Source organism: Panthera tigris, chromosome A2 (genome assembly GCF_018350195.1).
Source record: "Panthera tigris isolate Pti1 chromosome A2, P.tigris_Pti1_mat1.1, whole genome shotgun sequence".
Lineage (NCBI taxonomy): Eukaryota > Metazoa > Chordata > Mammalia > Carnivora > Felidae > Panthera > Panthera tigris.
In genome coordinates this window covers 140,463,993-140,486,986 of record NC_056661.1, presented here as the reverse complement: position 1 = coordinate 140,486,986, position 22,994 = coordinate 140,463,993, and the positions used below count along the sequence as shown (strand labels likewise).

At 34.8% G+C, this 22,994-nt stretch overlaps 1 protein-coding gene and 1 long non-coding RNA gene across 10 annotated transcripts in view; both read left to right on the top strand.

The window, feature by feature from the left end:
• POT1 (protection of telomeres 1) overlaps positions 1–10,825 on the top strand; it is a 78,448-nt gene extending 67,623 nt beyond the window's left edge. For all 5 annotated transcript variants that reach the window (XM_007089197.3, XM_042971261.1, XM_007089196.3 and 2 more), the window contains 4 exons: positions 3,856–3,944; positions 5,803–5,894; positions 7,558–7,663; positions 9,691–10,825. In XM_007089197.3, coding sequence (XP_007089259.1) covers positions 3,856–3,944; positions 5,803–5,894; positions 7,558–7,663; positions 9,691–9,803 — 400 coding nt within the window. In that variant the 3' untranslated portion in view covers positions 9,804–10,825. The remainder of the gene's footprint in view (positions 1–3,855; positions 3,945–5,802; positions 5,895–7,557; positions 7,664–9,690) is intronic.
• A 630-nt stretch (positions 10,826–11,455) lies between these two features.
• LOC122234549 overlaps positions 11,456–22,994 on the top strand; it is a 35,007-nt gene continuing 23,468 nt past the window's right edge. For 2 of the 5 annotated variants that reach the window (XR_006212326.1, XR_006212328.1), the window contains exons 1-4: positions 11,456–12,161; positions 13,926–14,077; positions 17,346–17,566; positions 22,351–22,493. This is a non-coding gene — a long non-coding RNA (uncharacterized LOC122234549). Of the gene's footprint in view, positions 12,162–13,925; positions 14,078–17,258; positions 17,567–22,350; positions 22,494–22,994 lie in introns of all 5 variants that reach the window. The other 3 variants (XR_006212330.1, XR_006212329.1, XR_006212327.1) reach the window with 3 other exon arrangements.

Here is a 22,994-nt window from a genome sequence, read left to right as displayed (position 1 = left end):
CTTAAATGTTTTTCTTACTTTAGGTTTTAGTTATTTTGCTCAGATTTCTGGACCTGATTCTTTGTAAACAGAATTTTAAACTAATGCTTTAGTTTATTTAACAGTTATACATCTTTTATCTTTTTTTTGTATTTCTTGAATCTATTTTATTAATGAATTTTTTATAGTTTCATTTCTTATGTAAATTTACATTTATTGACATAAAATTGTTCATAGTACTTTTGATGATTTTTAAATTTCTACTTTGTTCCTGAATCCACTTAATATTATTTGCACCTTTTTTCCTTGACTTTTTTTTGCCAAAATAACTAGCTTTTGTTTTGTTGATACTCTCTGTTGTTTTATTGTTCTTATCTTTAGTTTCTGCATTTACTTTTTCTAGATTTCTTCGGGTTTTTTTTGTTGTTGTTTTTTTAAGTTTATTTATTTATTTTGAGAGAGAGAGAGAGCAAGTATGCATGAGCAGGGGAGGGGCAGAGTTAGAGGGAGAGAAAGAATCTCAAGCAGTCTCCCCATTGTCAGCGCAGAGCCTGACAGAGGGCTCAAACCCACAAACCATGAGATCATTACCTGAACTAAAATCAAGAGTCGGATGCTCAATGGACTGAGCCACGCAGGTGCCCCTAGGTTCCCTTGGTTTTTCTTTTTCAAATGTTTTTAATTGAATGCATACCTCACTTAATTCATTAATTTTAGTATATTTTTTAATATTTATATTTAAGTCCATAATTTTTCCCCTGAGAAAATAGCCATAGCTTTAACCCAGGATTTGATATGTAGTAGGTTTTTGGTTTTTGGTTTTCTTTTGTCACTTCTAAATGTTTTCTAATTTCTCATTGTGATATCTTCTTAGGCCCATGAATTACTTAGCTGTGTGTTTTAAAAATTTCACACACACAATTTAGGTGCTACATTTGTTTGTATTTTAGTTAGATTACTTTTTAACCAAATTGCTTGATACACTTCATAATGATCTTTGAGATTCATTTACCTTTGCTGTATCCTAGAATATGTTTGTTCAGATTTTGTATATATTGCCTATATTTTAAAAAGAACGTGTATTCTTTAATAGTTGTGTTTAGTCTTTAAAAGTGTTTACTTGTGTCCATTAGACAAGCTTGTTAATCATATTCAAAACTTCTTTTTCCTTTGTAACTTTGTTTAATCACTTCTTAGAGACTGTGCTTAATGTCCTATGTGGTTGTAGGTTTGTGATTTTTAATTCGGTCAGTGTTTGCTTTCTACATTTTGAGGTTCTTTTGCTGGTTTGCTTTCATGTTTCTTTGTGTTCTATGTTAGGAAGTCTCATAAATAAATAGGACTAGATTTTAGTTGTTTTTTAGTAGATAAGTTTAAAATATGTTCATTACTGATATATTTAGGTTTTATTTCTACATCTTATTTTGTTTTCCACTTACATTATTACTTCTTCCGTCTCCCTCCCCTTTTTTGGTTATTATTTAGCTTATTTTTTTCCTCTAATCTTCTATTGGATTCATTTATAAAAGTGTTCTTAATTTTCCCCTCTTTTGTCTTTTATTGCTTTGGAAATAATAAATCTCTACTTAATTTTTACTTGTTACCCTTAAATTCTAATTTATATACTTAATTTTTAGTTTACATACTTGTTTTATCGATGTCTAAAGTTAATATCCTAGTCTTTAAGGAAGTAATATTTCTTCATTCTATTGCCTTTTTTTTCCCCATAATTTTATTTAAATTCTAGTTAATTAACATGTAGTATAATATGGGTTTCAGGAGTAGAATTTAGTGGTTCATCATTTGCGTATAGCATCCAGCGCTCATCATAGTAAGTACCTTGCTTAATACCCTTCACCCATTTAGCCCATTGCCCATCCACGTCCCCTCATCAACCCTCAGATTGTTCTCTGTCATTAAGAGTCTTTTATGGTTTGCTTCCGTCTCTTTTTTTTCCCATCCCATATGTTCATCTGTTTTGTTTCCTAAATTCCACACGTCAGTGAGATCATACGGTATTTGTCTTTCTCTGACTTATTCACCTAGCATTACTTCTGTAGCTCCATCCATGTCATTGCAGATGGAAAGATTTCATTCTTTTTTATGACTGAGTGTAATATTTCACTGTGTAATATATACCACATCTTCTGTATCCATTCATCAGTTAATGGATGTTTGGGCTCTTTTCGTGGTTTCACTGTTGATAATGCTGCTATAAACATTGGGGTACATGTGCCCCTTCAAATTGGTATTTTTGTATCCTTTGGGTAAATACCTACTAGTTTAATTGCTGGTCTTGGGTACTTGTATTTTTAACTTTTTGAGGAACCTCCATACTATTTTCCAGAGTGGCTCCACCGGTTTCCTTTCCCTCCAACAGTACAAGAGGGTTTCCCTTCTCTGCATCCTCGCCAACACCTGATGTTTCCTGTGTTGTTAATTTTAGCCATTCTGACAGGTGTGAAATGGTATCTCATCATGGTTTTGATTTGTATTTCCCTGATGATGAGTGATTTTGAGCATCTTTCCATGGATCCTGTTAGCCAACTGGATGCCTTCTTTGCAAAAGTGTCTATTCATGTCTTCTGCCCATTTCTTCACTGGATTATTTGTTTTTTAGGGTGTTGAATTTGTTAAGTTCTTTATAGATTTTGAACACTAACCCTTTATCAGATATGTCTTCTGATATTCAATATCAGAAGACTCAAATATCTTCCCCTATTCCATAGGCTACCTTTTAGTTTTGTTGATTGTTTCCTGTACTGTGTAGAAGCTTTTTATCTTGATGAAGTCCCAGTAGTTCATTTTTGCTTTTGTTTCCCTTGCCTCTGATGATGTGTCTAGTAAGAAGTTGCTACGGCCAAGGCCAAAGAGGTTGCTGCCTGTGTTCTTCTCTAGGATTTTGATGGTTTCCTGTCTCACATTTAGGTCTTTCATCCATTTTTTAATTTATTTTTGGGTATAGTGTAAGAAAGTGGTCCAGTTTCATTCTTCTGCATGTTGCTATCCAGTTTTCCCAACACTGTTTTTAAAGAGACTGTCTTTTCTCCATGCTTTTTTCTCTTAAAGAATAAATTTCTATGTATTTGAAGGCTAGAAGGGGAAAATATTTAATATAGGTACCCTCTACTTTTCCGCAGATTACAAATGAAAAGGAGTCTACGTAAATCTTTTGAACATTGATTTCTTTTTATATTTTTACTCAAATATATTTTCTTAGTAGCATCTCCTAATCTTATGATAATATATAATAAAAAATAATTACTTATATTTAAAGTATGTTTGTATGTAAATAAAGCAAAATAACCTATACTAAATCATGTGCATTCTTAGTATGTTGTGTAGTTTCCGATTGACTTACATTATGAAGGATAAGTATAGTATTGGCATTATAAACTATGAACCTCTAAATACATGCTTACTGAATATATTATCCAAAGTCTTGCTACTACTGACTTCTTTAATGAGAATAATTTTCTGGTATTGGTTATATTTATTTAATACCTTAGCTGTTATCAAAGAGCCATAAAATGAAAGAGTCCTTAGAGATAATCTCTTTAATTTTTTTCATTTTACCAAATTAAGAAATCAGCCAAATTAATTAACAATCTAGATCTGGACCCTTTCTCTTATTCTCAACTTAGTGTTGTTTATTCTGAACCATACTATCTTTGTGATTGTTTCAAATGTAAAAATCTTGTTTGTTTATAATTCTGTTTGTATTATGTGTGTTATAATGTGGAAGGTGTAATACTATTTAATAATTAACTTTTTAAACTGTACATTTTGAACAGCAAAGGTAAGTTATAATTAAATGAGTTATAATAATAAATTATTTTTAAATCTGTATGGTTTTTTTTCTCTCATTAATTTCAGATGTAAACAGTGTTCTACTTTGAGACCAATACAAAATCTAAATTCTCTGGTTGATAAAACACCTTGGATTCCTTCTTCTGTGGCAGAAGGTTAGCTAAATTTCTGTGTTCTACAACTGCAACTGTCTTTGTGTAAGGTGATCTCACTGATTATATTTCAGTGTTTGTGGATATAGTAAAACCAGACAAAGACTGAGCTAACGTTTAACTTTACTTAAGCAAAACTGTTCACGGTGATTATAATAAGAGCATAACATAGTTTAAACGTATTTGAAAACTTGCTTTCAGGCATCTGCCAGTATCTTTAATCATTGCTCACATTTTAATGTTCAGTAATTTGTTTTAGTGTTAATCATTAATCACAAATACAGATTCTGAAAAATTCCTCCAGTTTATAGTATCTTAGGATTCAAAACAATTTTAGAGACAGCTGTTACACTCTCCACCCAATATACATCTTTAGTTGGAACGACAAGAAGCTTTTTATATCCTGTTCTTAACTGTGATCATCCAGCCTTGGCTTAAAACTCTTTCAGTGATAGGGGACTCATTACATTACAAAGCAAACATATCCCCTTAATTTTTAAGTAGTTCTTAGCAGTGAAGCAAAATCTACCTACTTAAATTTTAACATGGCCCACGTTCTATCTACTAGAGTTAGAGTATAGGTCTTGTAGAAGATCAACAGCTTCATGCATTTGAAGATATCTGTCATGCCTTCATTGAGTCTTTATTTCTCCAAGTAGGCACCCTCACTTCATTTGGTATTCACCACATTCCTTACTATTCTCTTTCTCTTCCTTAGTAAACATTTCACTTTACCAATGCTCTTCTCAAAGTTTGCCCTTAAAAGCTGCAAATAGGGCTACAAATATTGGCCAGTTCAAAATATAAAGAAAACCTTTATTTCTCTAAAATTGGACACTTTGCTTCTACTAGCCTGAAAATTTTATTGTATATATATTTATTTGTATACTTGGTTTTGTTTTCTTTCTTTTGTAATCCAGCTCTGTTAGTACTTCTATTTCCTGTTTTGTTTGTGGTCCAGTCACGTGAGCCCCTTGCGATCCCGTTTGGTCTCCTCATCCCATTCTAAAATGCAATTCTTCGTTTGTGTGGTCCCTCAGAGTAGGTTCTACATTCGCCCTTCTTGGTTTTAGCTCAGTTTTAACCTATCGAGACCTTTAGAATCCTAAAAATCAGTTCCTCTGTATTAACCACTTTTTGTCATGTCTGTGTGTTCTAATTCATTTCTCTGTATGCTGCTTTATTCTTCTATTTGCCCCGTAGTTAATCCTTTTAAATATGGATTCCACAAACGAAAGACAGTATTTCATTTTTTAAACATATAAATGTCTCCCATTTCCAAACACAAAGTAACATTTTAACCCATGGATTTTTGTATAATTTAGTATCTCTTCAATTTCTTTTTCCTCATCTTACCAAATTATTCAATCCCGTATTCTGACATTTTTGGCCATTCAACCAGATGAGATCTCTTAAGACATACGTGATCCTTGTGTTTATAATATAAAGGGGAGAAACATTTTACAAAATCATAAATAGCGAGCCACATGCTATTCTTTTTAGAACATTCTGGTATTTTAATTTTGTCTTTCATGTGGCTAACGTGGTGAACTGTAGTTCATGAATTCGTTTTTGTGTTTTCTATCAAGTTATCAACTCATTGTAAAGATACCTTATATTAATATTTAATCAAAAAGGTAGAATTGCTCATGAGTCATTGTCACTACATAGGTATGGTTTACTATTCCAAAGTGAACCTGCTAAATGAGCTTAATATATTGTTACTAGAGAACAAAAGGCATATTTTTTTAATCTCAAATTATTTTAGTAAACAAAATTAACATCATAAAACAATTTTTATCTTACTTTGATCATAAAGAATAGAAGATTCATATGGTTTGATCTTTTCTTCCTTCACTAGTGCTGGGTATTGTACCCCTTCAACATGTGTTTGTGATGACATTTATTCTTGATGATGGAACAGGGGTACTGGAAGCTTATCTCATGGATTCTGTAAGTAACAGAGGGAGTGTAGATATTTTTCACTAACAATATGTTTTTGATTTTAATATGTTTATTCATACCAACTTTATTACTGAGAGGATTTAAGGCAACTTAGAAGAACAAATAAAATGCAAGCACATAAATCTTGAATTGTCTGTATATTTATCCTGTTCCGATTTGACTCTGTAAATTTAATATCCAAATAATGAAAAATCAAAGAATAGGAATTTGAGGAGAGAGTCTTCAGAAGTTTTACTCCAGGAGCCAAAGGCAGAGGTATGGCTGCACCTTCTGGACATTGTCTAAGCAGCATTTTACCAGGTTTTTGGAGTCTCCACATTTCTGTAGTAGAGGGAATGAAGTTACTTTGGAGGAGAGATGGTTATAGCATACGAAGCTGGAGAGCTGTCCACAAACTTCTCTCATTTCTAACAACAGTTCTAAGTTTGGGAGTTCTTAGGACCACCTTAGTTTTGATACTCCCCTAGAAAGACTCATGGAACTTACTGGAAGTTATTCTGCTATTATTGTTTGTTACACCTAAAGAATACAAATTAAAATCATCCAAGGGAAGAGGTACGTAGGGCAGAGTCCAAGAAGTTCCAGACATGGGGCTTCCAGTTGCCCTTTGCTGTGGAGTAGCAGCCAGCGTTACCAGCCTAGCAGTGAAGTGAAACAGGACACAAGCGGTACTGCCAGCCAGGGAAGCCTTGTGATTCCACAAGCCAAGTCTTGGTGGCTAGAGTTTTTATTGGGGCTCCATCATGTAGTCATGGTAGAGACATGTAGACAGCCCATAGGCTCATCTGGTTTCAGTCCTTCCAGAGATCGAGCTAATACCACATGCCCCAAACTTTGTGCCCTAAATCACGCTGATAGACTTAGCTAGTAGGACAAAGACATTCCTAACAGGCCTGATATTCCAAGGGCTTAGAGGTGATTTCCAGGAGCCAAGGGCAAAGACCAGATTTCTTTTCGCCGTAAGGTCAAATTGGTTTACTACACACGTTGGGAAACAATCTGGGGTAGGTTTGAGAGAATGTTTTCTCTTGCCAAAACAGTTCATTGGTCCATTTATTGAATAAATATTTAATGAGCACCTGCTATGTGCCAGATACTGTTGTATGTGATGGGGATTTAGCAGCGAACAAAAGCAAACAAGATCCCTTTCTTCTTTTAAGAAAGTATAACTTATAATCTGATCGAGGAGAGAAAAATTAAATATACACTATACGTTATACTCTTTTAAATTTAACACTAGATTTTTTTCCTGTACACAAAGAATGATAAGCCTCACTCTTTTCTAATTACTATTCTTACTTTCATTTATATATATATATACAAATATACATACACATCTATATGTATAAATATATTTATATATGTATAAATATATATTTATATATGTGTATGTATATATGTGTGTATATATGTATGTACATATATATATATATATATATATATATATATATCAATGCTGTTTTTAGATTAAAGTAGTAAACCAGATTTTAGAGTTTAGACTAGAACTCTAGTTTATGAAGTCTACAATCTTCACAGAGTGAAATAGTCTAGATTATTTTAATTAGATGATATTGAAATGCTTTTATATTAATTATGGCTTTTAAAAAAGATTAATATAGTTTCCTATTTTCTCCTGTAATTTTTTTTTAAGGACAAATTCTTCCAGATCCCAGCGTCAGAAATCCTCATCAATGATGACCTGCAGCAAAGTATGGAAATGATCATGGGCATGTTTTGTCCTTCAGGAACAAAAATTGGTAGGCACTAATATTTTAACAATCTCATTCATTCTTTTTCTTGAAATAATACCTACCTAGCACATATCGAATCTGTAGACATAGGGGTTGGAAAAACTTTAAAATCTGAATACTGTTACAAAGTACTAAGTAAATTATTGTCTGATTTGTCTTTTCATGAAGACATTGGCAGGGAGAAGATAGGTAAGAATCATAATTCCTGAAATGAAAAGATTTAGAAAATATTTTTGAAATATAACAAAAGGAGGCAGTTTTGCTTGATCACAAGCACATTTGATACGATGTTTACGTATACAAGCATTTTCATTGAAATTATACCAACAAATATGAAATTTTGAGAAGAAACATTTTTGTGTAACAGACTACATACAGCCAGTGTAATTCATTCATGAATTTTCTTTCTCTCTCTCTCTTTTTCAAATGTTTATTTACTGAGGGAGAGAGAGAGAACATGAGTGGAGGAGAGGCAGAGAGAGGAGAGAAAGAATCCCAAGTGGGCTTCAAGCTGTCAGTGCAGAGGCTGACGTGGGGCTCGATCCCACAAACTGTGAGATCATGACCTGAGCCGAAATCAAGAGTCAGACCTCAACTTACTGAGTCACCCAGGTGCCCCTCATTCATAAATGTTCTATTAATATTAACTAGTTTCAGATTGTATGCGTTTTTATTTTACTAATTATTTTTATTTACTTTAGTTGTTCTCTGGATAACATTTGATTAATCAACCAGATCTTCAGGTCAAATTGTATTGATTCCATCTACTGCCACTGAGTTTTCCTTTTGTGGTCATTATTTCTGTTTACATTGAAGTTTGCAAATCCCTCTCATAGTTAGTTAGTTTGACACTATTAACAATTTTTCATCAGTAACAAATTTTACCAGCTGCAGATTTAGCTGCTGTCAGTTTACCTTTTAGAGGTTATTATTATTATTTTTTTTAAGTTTATTTTGAGAGAAAGAAAGAGCATAAGCAGGGAAGAGGCAGAGAGAGAGGGAGAGAGAATCCCAAGCAGGGTCTGCACCGTTGGCACAGAGCCCGATGCGGGGCTCCAACTCACAAACCGCAAGATCATGACCTCATGACCTGAGCCAAAAACCAAAAGTCGAACACTTAACCCAGTGAGCCACCCAGGTGCCCCTTATAGGTTATTTTTAATCAGACTTTATTTTCCCCTGGTCAGTCTTTGCATTTTATAACAGTTCCAGAAAGATAGCTTTTTATACATCTTAACAAGTTTTAATTTACACACTTTTTATTTGGTGTCAGTTTTAATTTTTAGTTTCAATTCTTTTGGATAGATTTCTGGAAATAAAACTGCCATATCAAAAAGGATGGGTTTGGTAGGCTTTTGATACATGCTGCCAGATTGCTTTTCAAGAATATTTTTACCTATTTATAGTTCTTCCAGCAGTAGAGTGCCTATCTTGCTCGACTCTTGCCAAGATTGACTATATTAAGTATCTTTCAAAGTTGAACTTGAAGAAGCGCTAAGAAACTTTTCTAGAAGTTTTAAATAGATTTACTGTGGTCATAATCAGAGCTTGGGAATAGCATCTGCATTGTCTGGACTAAGTGCTTGGAAATTGATGGGGAGTTTCAGCTAGACAGGTGTTAAGGGCCTGAGCTGATGTGAACTTGGGGTTCACTTTCTTTGCAGTCAACCAAGAAAAAAAGAAAAAAAAACACCTGGGGAGGTCAGGAAGCAATCAGCAGAAATAAAGAATAAAGAAATAAAGAATGGGAATGAGATGGCTGCTACCTTTGCGATCAGACATTTGGGAAACTCCACATTTAATTATTGTGTCCTGTGGGGGAAAAGATTAGTTAGGATTGTTACACAATAATAACATGAACCCAGTGTGTATTTGCAAGCGTAGATAATAATATATTTGGTAAGTGTATTTTATTTACTTCTCCAGCTAAATTAAATATGTTAATTTTTCTAGCTAATCATTATGCTCAGCTACTTATTTTAGAGATATTTATTTAGTTTTAACGCATAAATAACATTTTTTCTCATCTGTAGATGCATACCCATGGTTGGAGTGCCTCATCAAGTCGTATAATGTCACAAGCGGAACAGAGCAGCAGATTTGCTATCAGATTTTTGACACCACAGTTGCGGAAGATCTAATCTAATATTGTCATTTAGCTTAGCACATGTAAAATACTATAATTTTAGAAAACATCATTTTCTGTGAGATTATTATAAAGATTTAGCTGTATAGTTTATTTTCTACTTTAACCACAATTTAAAATTCTTTTGGCAAATAGACATTGTGTTATCAAATGCCTACTTGTGGGTAAGTTAAAAATGGTCCCGTTGCTCAAAATTTCCAGTATGATGGCTGCTAGGGATATAAAGGAAGAAGTGGAAGAAATAAGGACTGTGTTTTCATTTATCCCTTGCAGCCCTTTCAGAGAAGCTGTTTTGTTATCCTGCTCTAAGTTTGTTTTTTCCATATGTCAGCCACTGATTTCTCTGCCAGCCATCATCCTAGGCCTTCCTTCTTTCCTGCCCTGATTTTTGTATCAGCAGTGTTAATGATTTTAGCACAGGTATGGGGTTAGAAAATGTCCTTACATTAAATTACTCAGCTTTTACTGAGTGCGAGGGGTGTAGCAGCTGAGTCGTTTTGTTTTGTTTTGTACAAAGGGATCTGCTTAAACAAGCACTCTTGTTGAGAAGTGCTCTTCTGAGTGAGCTACAGCATACTTAAAGGAATGATTTACTTTAAGTGTACGTGGCAGAATTGCTTTCTTTCGGTACTATTGACCAATTTAGGATAAATCCATTTCTTAAGACCTGAATTATGTTCTTTTGATTGCTCGTTTCTCTACATGAAGTTATTGCATTCCACCTCGATCTAATAAAGCAGTCAGATTTATAATGTTAGTGACTTATATTACCATTTTTTAATAGTCTTATGTAATGTGTACTTATATTTCAGGTTGAACACAAAATGAGATATTAACTCAGTATCATAGTCCACTTTTTACCTGACAGTGTTTGTGAAGTTCAAAATCATGAATATTCAGTTTTATACAAATACTTCCATATATTTGTATGTATGTATAGATTTATGTATATTATTTGGTAAAGACTAAGACATACAGATCTGCCTAGTTCAGTATCAGTGAAGAATAAATTAACGCACATATTTCAGCTGTTTTCTTTGTTTGCCGTGTGTTGAGTTGAGACATGATTGGAGGCAAAGAAAGCAGGAATGTCACTATAATAGATATTTAGGACCGTCTATACACTAGGTACTGTACAAAGCATTCAACATATATTTGAGTTTCATAAAAACCCATTTGCCTAATAAAACTGATTTCCTGATAAAACTTGATTGAGAAGCTGACTTCACTAAGTTCACACAATATGCTAGTCAGTACTCTCATTCAGGTAATCTGTGTTCAGAGGCTGTTCTGCTAACCACTCTAGGATTCTGGGGCAAAAGCTAGCATGGGTTTTCTACAACTGCGTCCTCTCTTAAATATTTGAAATGACGTTGGAAGCAGATTATGAGAGGAGTCAGTGTTACATTTTCTTACCCTATCAAAAAGCTTTTAACATTTTATTGGCAAAAAGGGTCAAATACCTGATTTCCTGTGTTTATAATAACTCTAAATTATTTTTTTAATGTTTATTTATTATGAGAGAGAGAGAGAGAGCAAGCAGGGGAGGGGCAGAGAGAGAGGGAGTCAGAGAATCCCAAACAGGCTCCACACTGACAGTGCCTCATGCCCAGCCCAAAGCCCAACGTGGAGCTTGAATTTACAGGCTGTGAGGTCATGACCTGAGCTGAAATCAAGAGTTGGATGCTTAATCGACTGAGCCACCCAAGTGCCCCAATAACTCCAAGTTCTAGTTCCTGAGTAAATTAGCCCATCCCCCAACCTAACGACCCATCTCCCATCACTGAATTACCAGCTTTTTGGAGATGGTGAAAGAAGCTGATGCTGCTTTTTGGGGGGATATAATCACTTGGTTCAAAACATCTTCAGGGAAATGTTTTAAGAACCGTATAGATGAGTAGATTTCAGTACCAATGGTATACTGAGGATACAAAGGTGAGAGAGCCAGTTTCTCTACAGGAAATGCCCAGAAGAGGAGAGGTCAGAAGGTAGGGCAGGTCACAGTGCTCGCTCCAAGTTATCAAAGTCAGATGCCTCATATGAGTCTTTACAGTGATGGGTCACTTCTCTCTTTTCTGTTTTTAAATAGCCCCCCACGTTGTCATCATTTGTTTTCTTTTTTAACTTTTTAGCTTTGAACAAACAAGACGAGTTCTGTCAACACCTAGTGTTTGTCCAGCTGTGATGCATGCGCCATACCTGAATCAGGAATCCAGAATGCTAGGAGAATTCTATTTCTGGAGCAACAAGTAGATAGTAGTTCATTGTGCCCTGATTTGAGCCATGTCCTCTTTATTGTCCATGTGAATCCTGGTACCTTTCCGGTCAGACTCAAAATTACATAAATTTAAGAAAATAGTTTGTGTACAGCCTCTTTGCTCAATTTCCAGTCCCTGCAGCATCCATTAGATACTACCAGACTGTCTCTTATAGCCCCTGCACTGTTTCGTGGGAGGAAGAGAAGGCGTAGCCTAGACAGTCTGAGGCAGTTGATTATACAGTAATGAGAAGTGTACTGCTCACACGCTCTTTCCTCTGTCCCTACCCTCCATTTTACTGCTTTCTTTGGGGGAACTCTACAGGCCGAGATGCAATGCATCATTCCCCCTCTTTTTTTTTTTTTTTTTTTAAACCCCTGGTCATGTTGCACTTCGGGAGTTGTTTCTGAATGAATATAGAAAGACTAGTGTTGAAATAGGAGCTGAAGACCCCTCTGTCTCCCTGAGAAAGCCGTCTCCACGCACTAGGGCACCGGCTGCCCAGGTTTTGAGTCCACCTATGTCCCGTGCTGCCACTTTTGCAGGTCACAGGGATGGACCAGAATCCTTCACCGGCTGTGCTGTTTGGTTTCCAAAGTTAAAGCATGAGTTTGTCACGACTTGTGACTCTCATTCCAGCCAATTCTCTTCTACACTTTCTGGAAGCTTTCCTTGGGATCTGGTGAAATAGCTAGATTCTTATTGTTTTCACTGGTTTAAATTTTGACCATGTGTTTCATCAAGTTTTGTTTTTATCCAGAATTTTGTAAAATGAAACCAGTATGCATTTGTAAATATTGAAGCAACAAAGTATATGAAGTTGGACTAATTCTGACTCTTAACTAGTACCCCAAAGCAAACTACTTTTAACTATGTGGTATATGCTTTTCCAGACTGTTTTCCCTAAGAATGTGTAAATATGTGTATACATACGTTTTAAAAATAACATCATGTTATAAATATATTTCTGCAACTTGCTTTTGTCACTTTTATAGAGTTTGTTTTTTTATGTCAATACACATAGGAGAAACTTGTTTTTAATTACTCAGCATAAGTAACTTTTTAGTGGGAATTCTCTGATTATTTGACCTATTTTTGTCGTGGTTTTGGGTCTGTTTATGTATTTCTATTATTGTGACAGTTTTGGAATTTTATATTTTTATTGTTACCTATTTTGTTGACTTTGTTGCCTTATACTTATTAATAATAATATTTTGTTATTATTTTAGTCTGTATTTTTGTTTATTGGGGTTTTTTGGTGTTATTTTCCTTTTAAATAAATCTGAAGCCCCTGGGACCTGGTTTCACTGTATCCACTGGCGGTTGGTTCTTAGGTGATCAGAATTTTGAAGTCCTACCCAACTTCTAGTACAGATTAGGACTCTGCCATGACAGAATTGTCTTGAAATATGCTTTAAAAGACTCATTGTAATATATATATATATATGTGTGTGTATATATATATATGTGTATATATATATACATATATACACACATATATACACATATATGTGTATATATACACATATGTATATATATGTACATATATGTGTATATATGTATGTGTATATATGTATATGTGTATATATATACACATATATGTATATATGTATATATACATGTATATATATGTATACACACACACATATATATACATGTATATATGTTTACGTATACATAATATATATGTTTGTTTATGTATGTGTATATATACACATGTATGTTAATGTAAGAAAGGAGAATGCCTCCTGTAATGCTTTTCATTATGAGAAAGGTGCTATGATGGCTATGATGAGTCACCCTAAAGTTGTAAAGCATCATTTTAGAGGAAATAAAGATCTCTCTTCCTGTGCTTGCCCTTCAGGATCTCTGGATGGTGTCAAAGCCTTCTACCCACTTCTGGAAAAAGAACTAGTCAGCTAGTAAAATCTGGGCCTAGTGATATTCCTTCTCTTCCCTCTGATACTTGGAAATAGTATCAGAACTCACTAAACAGGAAGTCACCAGTGTGTTCAGGTATGTGAGATCGTATCTTGCCTTGGCAGCCAGGAAGTGAATTAGTAGCACCATGTATTATTTTTCTCTGCAGAAAGTGATTTAAGCTGTTACGAAATTTGAGATCATGTAAGGTTTCGAAGTGATGGTCATCTTACATGGAGATAAATGTCCTTCCATTTAGGACTGCTTTTGATGGGTTGAGAAGTGTTAGGTATCAATTACAGTGATAAGGATAATGCATTAGTGTATATGGGAGCTCTCCCTCAGATGCTCCAACCGATGAAACGTGGATAGTTCAGAGACTCCTCTGCTATTTTTGGACTGTAGCAACATCTTAATGTCTATTTTTTCCCCTTGAAATCTAGGCCATAAAGGCACATTGGTACAGTGTGTGCATATGTGTGTGTGAGCACACGTGCTGCTTTTATTCTCTACTTTGAATTCACTTTGCAGGGTACTACGTTAGAATTTTCCTAACAACCTAGTCCACAACTACCAAAGAAAGACATTTTCAGCTTGAGTGAAAAGTTTCTTTTATTTCATCTGTTCACAACATTCTGAAGATTTGGAGCGTGTATTTGTTAAATACCTTATTATCTGTTAATATATTCCATCAAATATTGTTAACAGTTTCTAAACAAGTACCCTTTCATATACAACCTTAAATCTATGGTATATCCTTTTTTTGTTTTCTATACCTTCAGAATGATTGTTCCCTTCTTTGAAATATGAACTCCCAGGGGTGCCTGGGGGTGCTCACTCAGGCTTCCAACTCTTGATCTCAGCTCAGGTCTTGATTTCAGGGTCATGGGTTCGGGTCCCACATTGGGCTCTGGGCTGGGAAGGAGGCCTACTTAAAAAAAAAAAAACAAAAAAACAAAAAAAAACAAACATAGGAACTCCCAGATAAAAGCCAATTTGTTTTTACATATGACTCTCTTCCTCAATAGATTTTTTGTCCTCTATTAGAGGGCAAAGTCCTTTTAGAATGTAAAATTTGTATCAAGTTTAGCTACCTCTTAAATGACTTTCTGTCTCAGACTTCCATAACAGTAAATAGAAAAGGCAACACATTTGAAAATCAAAAGTATTCATTTGTGAGTCACATGAAAACATAGCTTGCAGTGGATAGGCATGGTGGTGGCTTTTATTTGGTTGGTTAAGAATCCTATGTGTTCATTCCCATTAGATGAGGTTCAGGAGCAATAAGCTTAATACTTAAATTTTGGAATCATTGGCAAGTATTTCTGCACAATGATCAAAGCTTGAATGGAGGTTAAGCAAAAGAATACAGAGTACAAAATAGGTATGTATTTAAAAGTCAGCTGATACATTTATATTCATTTATTATTCATATGGTGTCTGTCGCCATAAAGGATTTCACGTGGTTTACAATAAAAGACAGACATGAGACACAATCTTTAGAAATAGGGCAAGAGGACAAGAGCTAAATAGAGGAGTAGCTATTAACTCATTATCCCTAACATATGGGATAGTTATAAAACCTAAGCTATGGGTTTTGAACAAAACTCATACATGAAAATGCAACAGATTTCATGGCTCTTATTCACAAAGTTATCATCTTATTAGAAGATACAAGCCTTTTATTTATCTCAATATTAAGAGTAACAAGGTGGATTTTTATACTAGGCACACTAAACAACAATGTCTTTTTGTAGTGACGGTTATTTTAAAATGCAGAAATTTGTTCCAAAATGGTAGGACGTAAACTCTGCAGGTGGAAGAAATAGAGCAAGGGAATTTTCCACTGGCTGTCCACTTTTTGGCTCTTTCTTGAGGCACTTTCTTGTTTTGTTTTTGTTACTAATGATGAATGTAAAATGTTTGCAGTATCTCCACATGCTCAAGAATTATTAGAAGCATTAATTACTACAGGACAGACTTGTATTTTTCTGGTATTAAATCAGTTCTCTTCTGATATAAATATCATTGAGAATATTAGCTTTTCTTACCTTTTCCTATTGTTGTTACAGGTAATGAAAGAATTGTCTTGTTTTTAGTGTTTAATGTCTGGAAGAATACGGGTTTTAATGAATCACAGTCGTTTGGAAGATGTGTACTCCCATATTTCACCCTCAGTGCTTCATGGGAAGTGTTGCTTAAGTCCTAAGTAAAACAAGCTTCACACCGGTGTCCAACTAACTGGGAATTTGCTGGGAGGGTATTTTACCTATACCAAATTTCCTAAGCTCTAAATTCCCAAACGTTAGATCTAGTCATCCTTGATCCCTCTCTTTCATTCATGGCCCACATCCAGTCCATTTGAAAAATCATCAGGATGCACTCTTTAAAATATATCCAGATTTTGACTACTTACCACTTCCTCTACTACCATGCTGGCCATGCTACCATCTTCCCTTGCCTGGACTACAGCCTTACTTTCCCAATTGGTCTTCCTGCTCCTACAGCTTCCCCACAAACTATATCTATCCTCTATACATAGCTAGGTTGACCCATTAAAATGTAAGGCAGATAATGTCATTTTCCAGTGTTTTCTAATGTCACGCAGAGTTGAGATTACCGTGACCTTCACCACCATGTGATCCATTTCCTTTCTACCTCCCTGACATATTATGACCTTTCTCCTCTCCTGTCCAAACACTGGTCTCCTTGTTTTTTCAACATACCAGTAAACTTCCCCTTCACAGGCTTTGTACTTTCTGTTGTCACTTTAGTCTGGACATTGTTGAGCTATTCCAGGTTCCATGATTCACTCTCCCACATCCTTTGTACCAATGTGACCTAATTCAGAAAGTCTACCCCTGACCATGTAAAAGACCATTCGATTCCATCATTCCCCCCTCCAACTGACTTTTCTCCATTGTACTTACATAACATACATTTATTCACTTGTACTCTGTTTCCCTTCCCTAGCAGCATGAGCTCCTTGGGGAAGGTGTTAGATTTGTTCCCTGATGTTTACCCAGTGCCTAGAAGTTCCTTTTTTATAACAGATGCTCAAGAAATATTTCTAGAATGAATAAAGTGATCATCTCATATTTGAGAGCCCAACTCAAAATCTGAGACTACTAGAATGTATTAGCACGTAAGGTGATTTTAGAGCAGTGGTTACCAGGGACTCAGAAATTTGTGCTTAAAAATAAAACCAAGATAATTTTGATATAGATCGAACGAAGATTTTATGAGGCTGAGGCTTAATAATTTGCATTTTTAACAGTCTCCACAGGTGATTCCTTTGCAGGTATAAGATTTAGTACCATTATTATAGAAATTAGAATATGGGATCTATATCTGCTTGCTTCAGACATTGTATTACCTGCCTGATCCTGAAAGCATTTGAGCTGAAGTACCTTGATATGGAATCTGGACCAGTCAGTGCTTCTTAACCTTGGCTTCATATTGTAATCATCTGGGGAAAGAGCTCTCAAAGCATCAGATCCTTGGATGTCGCCCTCAGCTGTTGTTTAAGACTGCATGGATTCAATCTCCGGCTGCACTTCTCACTGGCTTTTTGACCTTAGGCAGGTTGGTTACCTTCTCTTGGAAACTGTGAGTAGTGATAGTGCTCTCTTCAGAAGATCATGGAGGGGCCCCCCGTAAATGAATTCAAATTATATATGTAAAACACTTAGAATCTGGCACTTAGGAAACCCTCATAAAGGATTAGATAGTATTACTAAGTTTTGGTGACAAAAACCGATCATCTTTATTGCTCTTCTCTTACAAAGAAGACTTGAGATTTATTCTATTCTACTTTGCTGATTCCTTAACTTCCAAGCAAACCCAGCTGCAGTGGTGACAAAGGGAAACAGCTACATCCTCGGGTCATTTCAGGCCCAATCTAGTGAAGCTGCTACCTATATGGGAACGGAATGGAGTGAATGGCAGTGGACCAACTGACCAAAGGATCCTCTCCTGAGATGGTCATTTTGGATAGTTTTATTTTTTCAAATCCCATTTTCTCAAATATCTCATTCTTACTGGGAGAAATAAGAGAAATAAAATAAATTCAAGAGAAATATCCATCATTATGTACCAGTAGGGCTGATACTTATTTTAAAATAGGGGCTAGCTTGACTGAGTAACAAGGGGAGGAATCTGAAAATAGCACAGTGTGCAAGCGCTAGAAAAGAATGAAAATATTCTTGTTCCGTTGAAAAAACACAGCTCTGAAACAATGGTAGAGATGGAAGAAAATGTCATGGGGAAATTTCACGGGGAAATTATTGGGCAGTATAGTCTGTTTATAAAAGTCTCTTCGGTTTCTTTGAGTCAGTTAAAACTAAAATACAAGTAAAGCTATGGATTTCCCAGTGTTTTTGTCACTCAGAAGTGGTTATATTTAGTGCCATTGACTAGCTATTAGTTGTTTTTCGGAAAGTCATCAGGAAAGTTTTTAGTTAATATTTGGTAAGATCTAATTTTGGAATGAGCTTCTATGACTCTATGTACCTGTCTCTTCTTGTAACAGAAAGTTAAACAAAGAATAATGATAATACACTACAAGTGTAACAAAGAATAATACACTACAAGTGTTGAGTCCCTATGGTTTTAGTTAAATCTAAATGCAAATCAAAATGCATTTTTTATGCCAGGATATTTGGTGAGCTACTTTAATGCTTATTTTATGGTTCCACAGACCATAACTGACACCTATTTGAAAGCACTCAATTTCCAGTATTGAATGTGCAAAATTGCTTTCTACTCTAAGATCACAAAAAGGGCATGTGACGCATACCATAATTTATCTGCCTCAGAAAATAAGATTTGGTTCTTATAAAGAGGACACATGTTAGGTACTTAAAATTTACTGAAACCTGGCTTGCATGTATTCCTTAGGCTTGATGATACAACATTTGGTTATCCTAAGGTAGTAAGACAAATCTTTCAGACAAGACTACACCCGCAGGATCACGGCAGAGGAGGTCAAACCACATGGCGTTATCCAGTTTCTTCCCTTTAATTATAAAGGAAGCCAACTCTGCAAACATTCAGGACCTGATATGTACCTCTGGGTCTGATTTAATACAACTAGTGCTAATCACTGAATTCATCTAATCCTAAGCAAAAGGAATCAGCCCAGATTTCTCATGGGTGATTGTACAATTTTTAAAGCTTTTTGTAATGTTGAAAATAGTTTAAGAACCTTACGTTCTACCTATTACTTTTCTAATGCCCTCCAATAGTTCACAAATTCAGACTGTAAACCAGTCAACCAGATGATGCTTAAAATCATTTCTTTCCTCTTCCAAAGTGAGAATTTCAAAAGATCTTTCTTGGAAAACTTTAAGTCATCCAGTCATTTCAGTATTTTAAGGAAGAGGCAAATCAATTACTTAGCTCCTCCTTCATCTGAATGGAGTTGTTTCTATTGTTTTTGTTTTGTTTTTACTCTTGATTTTAATCTGTAGCGGGTGGGTCAAACACTAGTGTTCTGGCAAACCAAAATGTAATCATTAATATTGTTTAGGTTCCCTGGCAGTTCATTTAGGAAGTAGGTGATATTTTAAATGGAAAATTACAGACTTAAAGAAATAATAGTGTACATTCGAATGACCCTTTACAATTTACAGTGCACTTACACAGAGGCCAGATTGGTGGTATTGATCTGCTCCAGATTCTCCTGTGTACCTCCTCCAACCTTGGAGCAATGATTAATTTGATTTTCTCCGTTTGTAGAAAGAATTTGCAAATACAATTCTAGGTGTGTGGAATGTGGTTTGAGTTAAGTGGATAAAGCGATGACTATGATATTACAATGTTTATTTAGAGTCTACCTCTTCTAGTTTAGAGGATTATGAGGAAACCTTCAAACGGTCCTTCCTCCAATGAAAATAATAAAAACTATTGTGCTCATGTGTTCCCATCTTTGTATTAGAAATTTTTTCTGAAGATATATTAAAAAAGAAAAAAATAGCCTCTTATAGTGTTAGGAGTTGAACTTTTTCTGTAAGGTTATTTAGTGGCACGAAGTTAAAACTTTAAAAAAATTGTCCTCTATATGCCAGTTTTTCCTCTTTTATGATCTGCAAAAAATTGAGAATGACTGTAATGCCCAAAAAATGATGTTTAAAAAAAAATGGAAACAACTATAATGTCCCCAGAATGCTGATTAGATAAATTACCGATCACCTTTAAAAAAAAAAGAGTATAATGCAAACTTCAAAGATCATGTTTTGGAATACTTAGAAAATTCTTCTATTTATTGTTGCATGAAAAAAGTATATCAACAGTTTGACCCCAGTTCAGTCTGTGTGTCTATGTATTTATTCAATGATCAAATTTCACTGAGCATTTACCTTGTTCAGAGCTCTGTGATGAGAACTGGGATAGCAGCAGTAAATAAGACCGTCCCTTCCCTCAAAATCATACGCATGCCAAATAGTACAGGCAGAACCAGTCAGAGTGCTAACGGTTTGGGATTTTGGTGTCTATTTCCTTTTTTAAACCTGACTTGACTTCTCCGAATCCTAGCAGGATCATGTATCAACTCATATTCAGACTACAGCATAAACATGTTTTTGTAACTTTATTCACGTCATGCATATTCAAGGAAGACCCTAGCAGAATAAAAGTTATTTTCTTAAGCAGTTGAAGAAAAGCAATCTCAGTGTAGCATAGCATTTATGATAGTCTCCACCACATGTTGCTACTCTCTAAGATAAAGAGCGAAACTAATGCAGAGAGCACTCTGGTGTCTGGTATTTGCATTTTTCGACTAAGAGAGGCATTATTTTAAAACCTAGTCAAATGTTTCTAGGGAGAATTGATAGAAAAATAGAAGAACTCTAGAATATTACTACTGCTTTGGCTATCCAGAATTTGTGTAAAATCGCTAATTTAGTATCTATTCAATAAGTCAAATACTGTGCATGGTCTGTCACTTTTAATTATGCTAAAAATCCCAAATAGTTTAATTATCAATTCATAATTTTCCTTAGAAAAACTCTTGATTCCACTGGGCTTCTCAATGTATTGCATAATTCAAGGAAACAATTGCCGGTTTTAAGTTAACATTATGTAAAATAAGTCACATATTTTTCATAAGCTTAACATTAAGCAGAATTTATTATTTCTTATGTCCTTAGTGATGAGAAGGTTAATTTTGTTAGGACTTTATGGATGAATAGAAGTTCAAGTTAATATTAAAAGATTTGACAGGAATTTTTGCTGCCTTTTTAGTTGTGAACTCAATGATTAAATTTTGCTCCCACCTTAAAAAAATCATCAAAATCACGCTACAGAGATAATCAAAATCAACACTTACATTTGTGACTTTAGATCTTAGAAGTCTTCACTTACTGCTTAAATGGCAGTAGGCCATTTAAGCCTTCCTCACAAAATTATGATAATTGATATATGTCATTGCCTTCACGTTAGCAGTTTTGGACTTGATAGGCAGAAAACAATCCATTTGATAGATCTTTTCTGCAATACTCAAATTTTTGTTTCACTGATTCTGATCAGATGTATGTGGTTTGTATACTTTGGATTTGTTTATTCCTCCATATGAAATCTATTTGAAATTGCTTTCCAAAAGGAAAAGAGGATGGATTTGGGGCTTGTGAATGCTAAACAGAAACTTATTACACATGTAACAGAGATGTGCTTTCGACTTCAAGCTTTAAAATACTGACTTTGTATCAGTATACATATCAGTATACATCAGATGCATAACATTTGAGTCGTGAGTATGATGGAGAATGTCAGAATACTAATCAGTTTTGCTGTATAGCCACTATCCATATATCTCTTTAGAGAGCAACTCCTTTTGATCCCAAATAAATCTGAGTAAAAGTATCCTAAGTTCAATGAGATTAGTCTGGCATTAAACCCAAACCAAATTGTCCTTGCTCTTGCCCTGCCTTGCCCTGATAAAGCAAATAGTCTAAAACAAGAGCAACAAAAAGAAAGAAAATTAGCAATTGGAAAGTCATTATTCATCTAAAATGTGAAAACCAGGCATGAATTCAGATAAGTTTAGGAACGTTTGATTCCATAGTTTTAGTCTCGAAAGTGAATTTTACTGAGTAGTTTATGTGGTCTCTTTTGTCCTTTCATTTAACACATATGCATGAATATCTGCTGTGTCAGAATAATAACTCATCATCCACTATGATTATCAAGAACAAATTGAGCAACTCTCTTTGAGATTCCAAAGAAGAATGGAAATCTCTACTAGGCCCAGAATGTTCTTATAACTGAGAAAAGTCAGCTGGACTGAAATGTCTTATTGGTTCTGGCATTAACTTAGTGTGCGATCTACCATAAATGACTCTGCTTCCTTGGGCTGCATTTTTTTTTTCCAGGTTCAGATATTTGTCATCTTTTGAAGCACTATTAACTACCTGTCTTCTGTAGTGAACTTTTGTAAGAATTAAAGAAGATGCTCCTGTGAAGCTTCTCAGGGTATTTATTTGTCGTAAAATCAGTGCAAACCACTTTCATTAAGGTCAGCAGAAAACTCTTCTCAAGGTTTTAGAAACCTTCACTTTCAGATCTCACATGCAAATATATTTGGCCTTTAAATTTCCTCCACAAATTAAAATAACAAAGATTATTTGCAACTTTGTCCTAAATGCCAGATTTTGGGCTTCTGTAGTAGTAGGACAAAATAGCAAAATAAATACTTTATGGATGTGTACCTTCATGTAAGAAAAAATGTGTTGTGGTTGATTTTATTTCAAATAGGCAGAGGCAGAGATAGTCTAATTTAGATTGATGGTTGTCATCCTTTTTTAAAGTCCAGACATAACTTTGTGTAAATGTAAGGTGTACGATGTATATTGATACACCTACATATTACAAAATAATTACTTCCATAGCATTAGTTAACACCTTCATCACATCAAATAAGTCCTCCTCGTATGTTTCTCACCACACATCACAATTGATGAGACCTCTCTCCATGCTCTTAATGTATTTACTTGAAACTCGGGTTCTCTCTAGTATG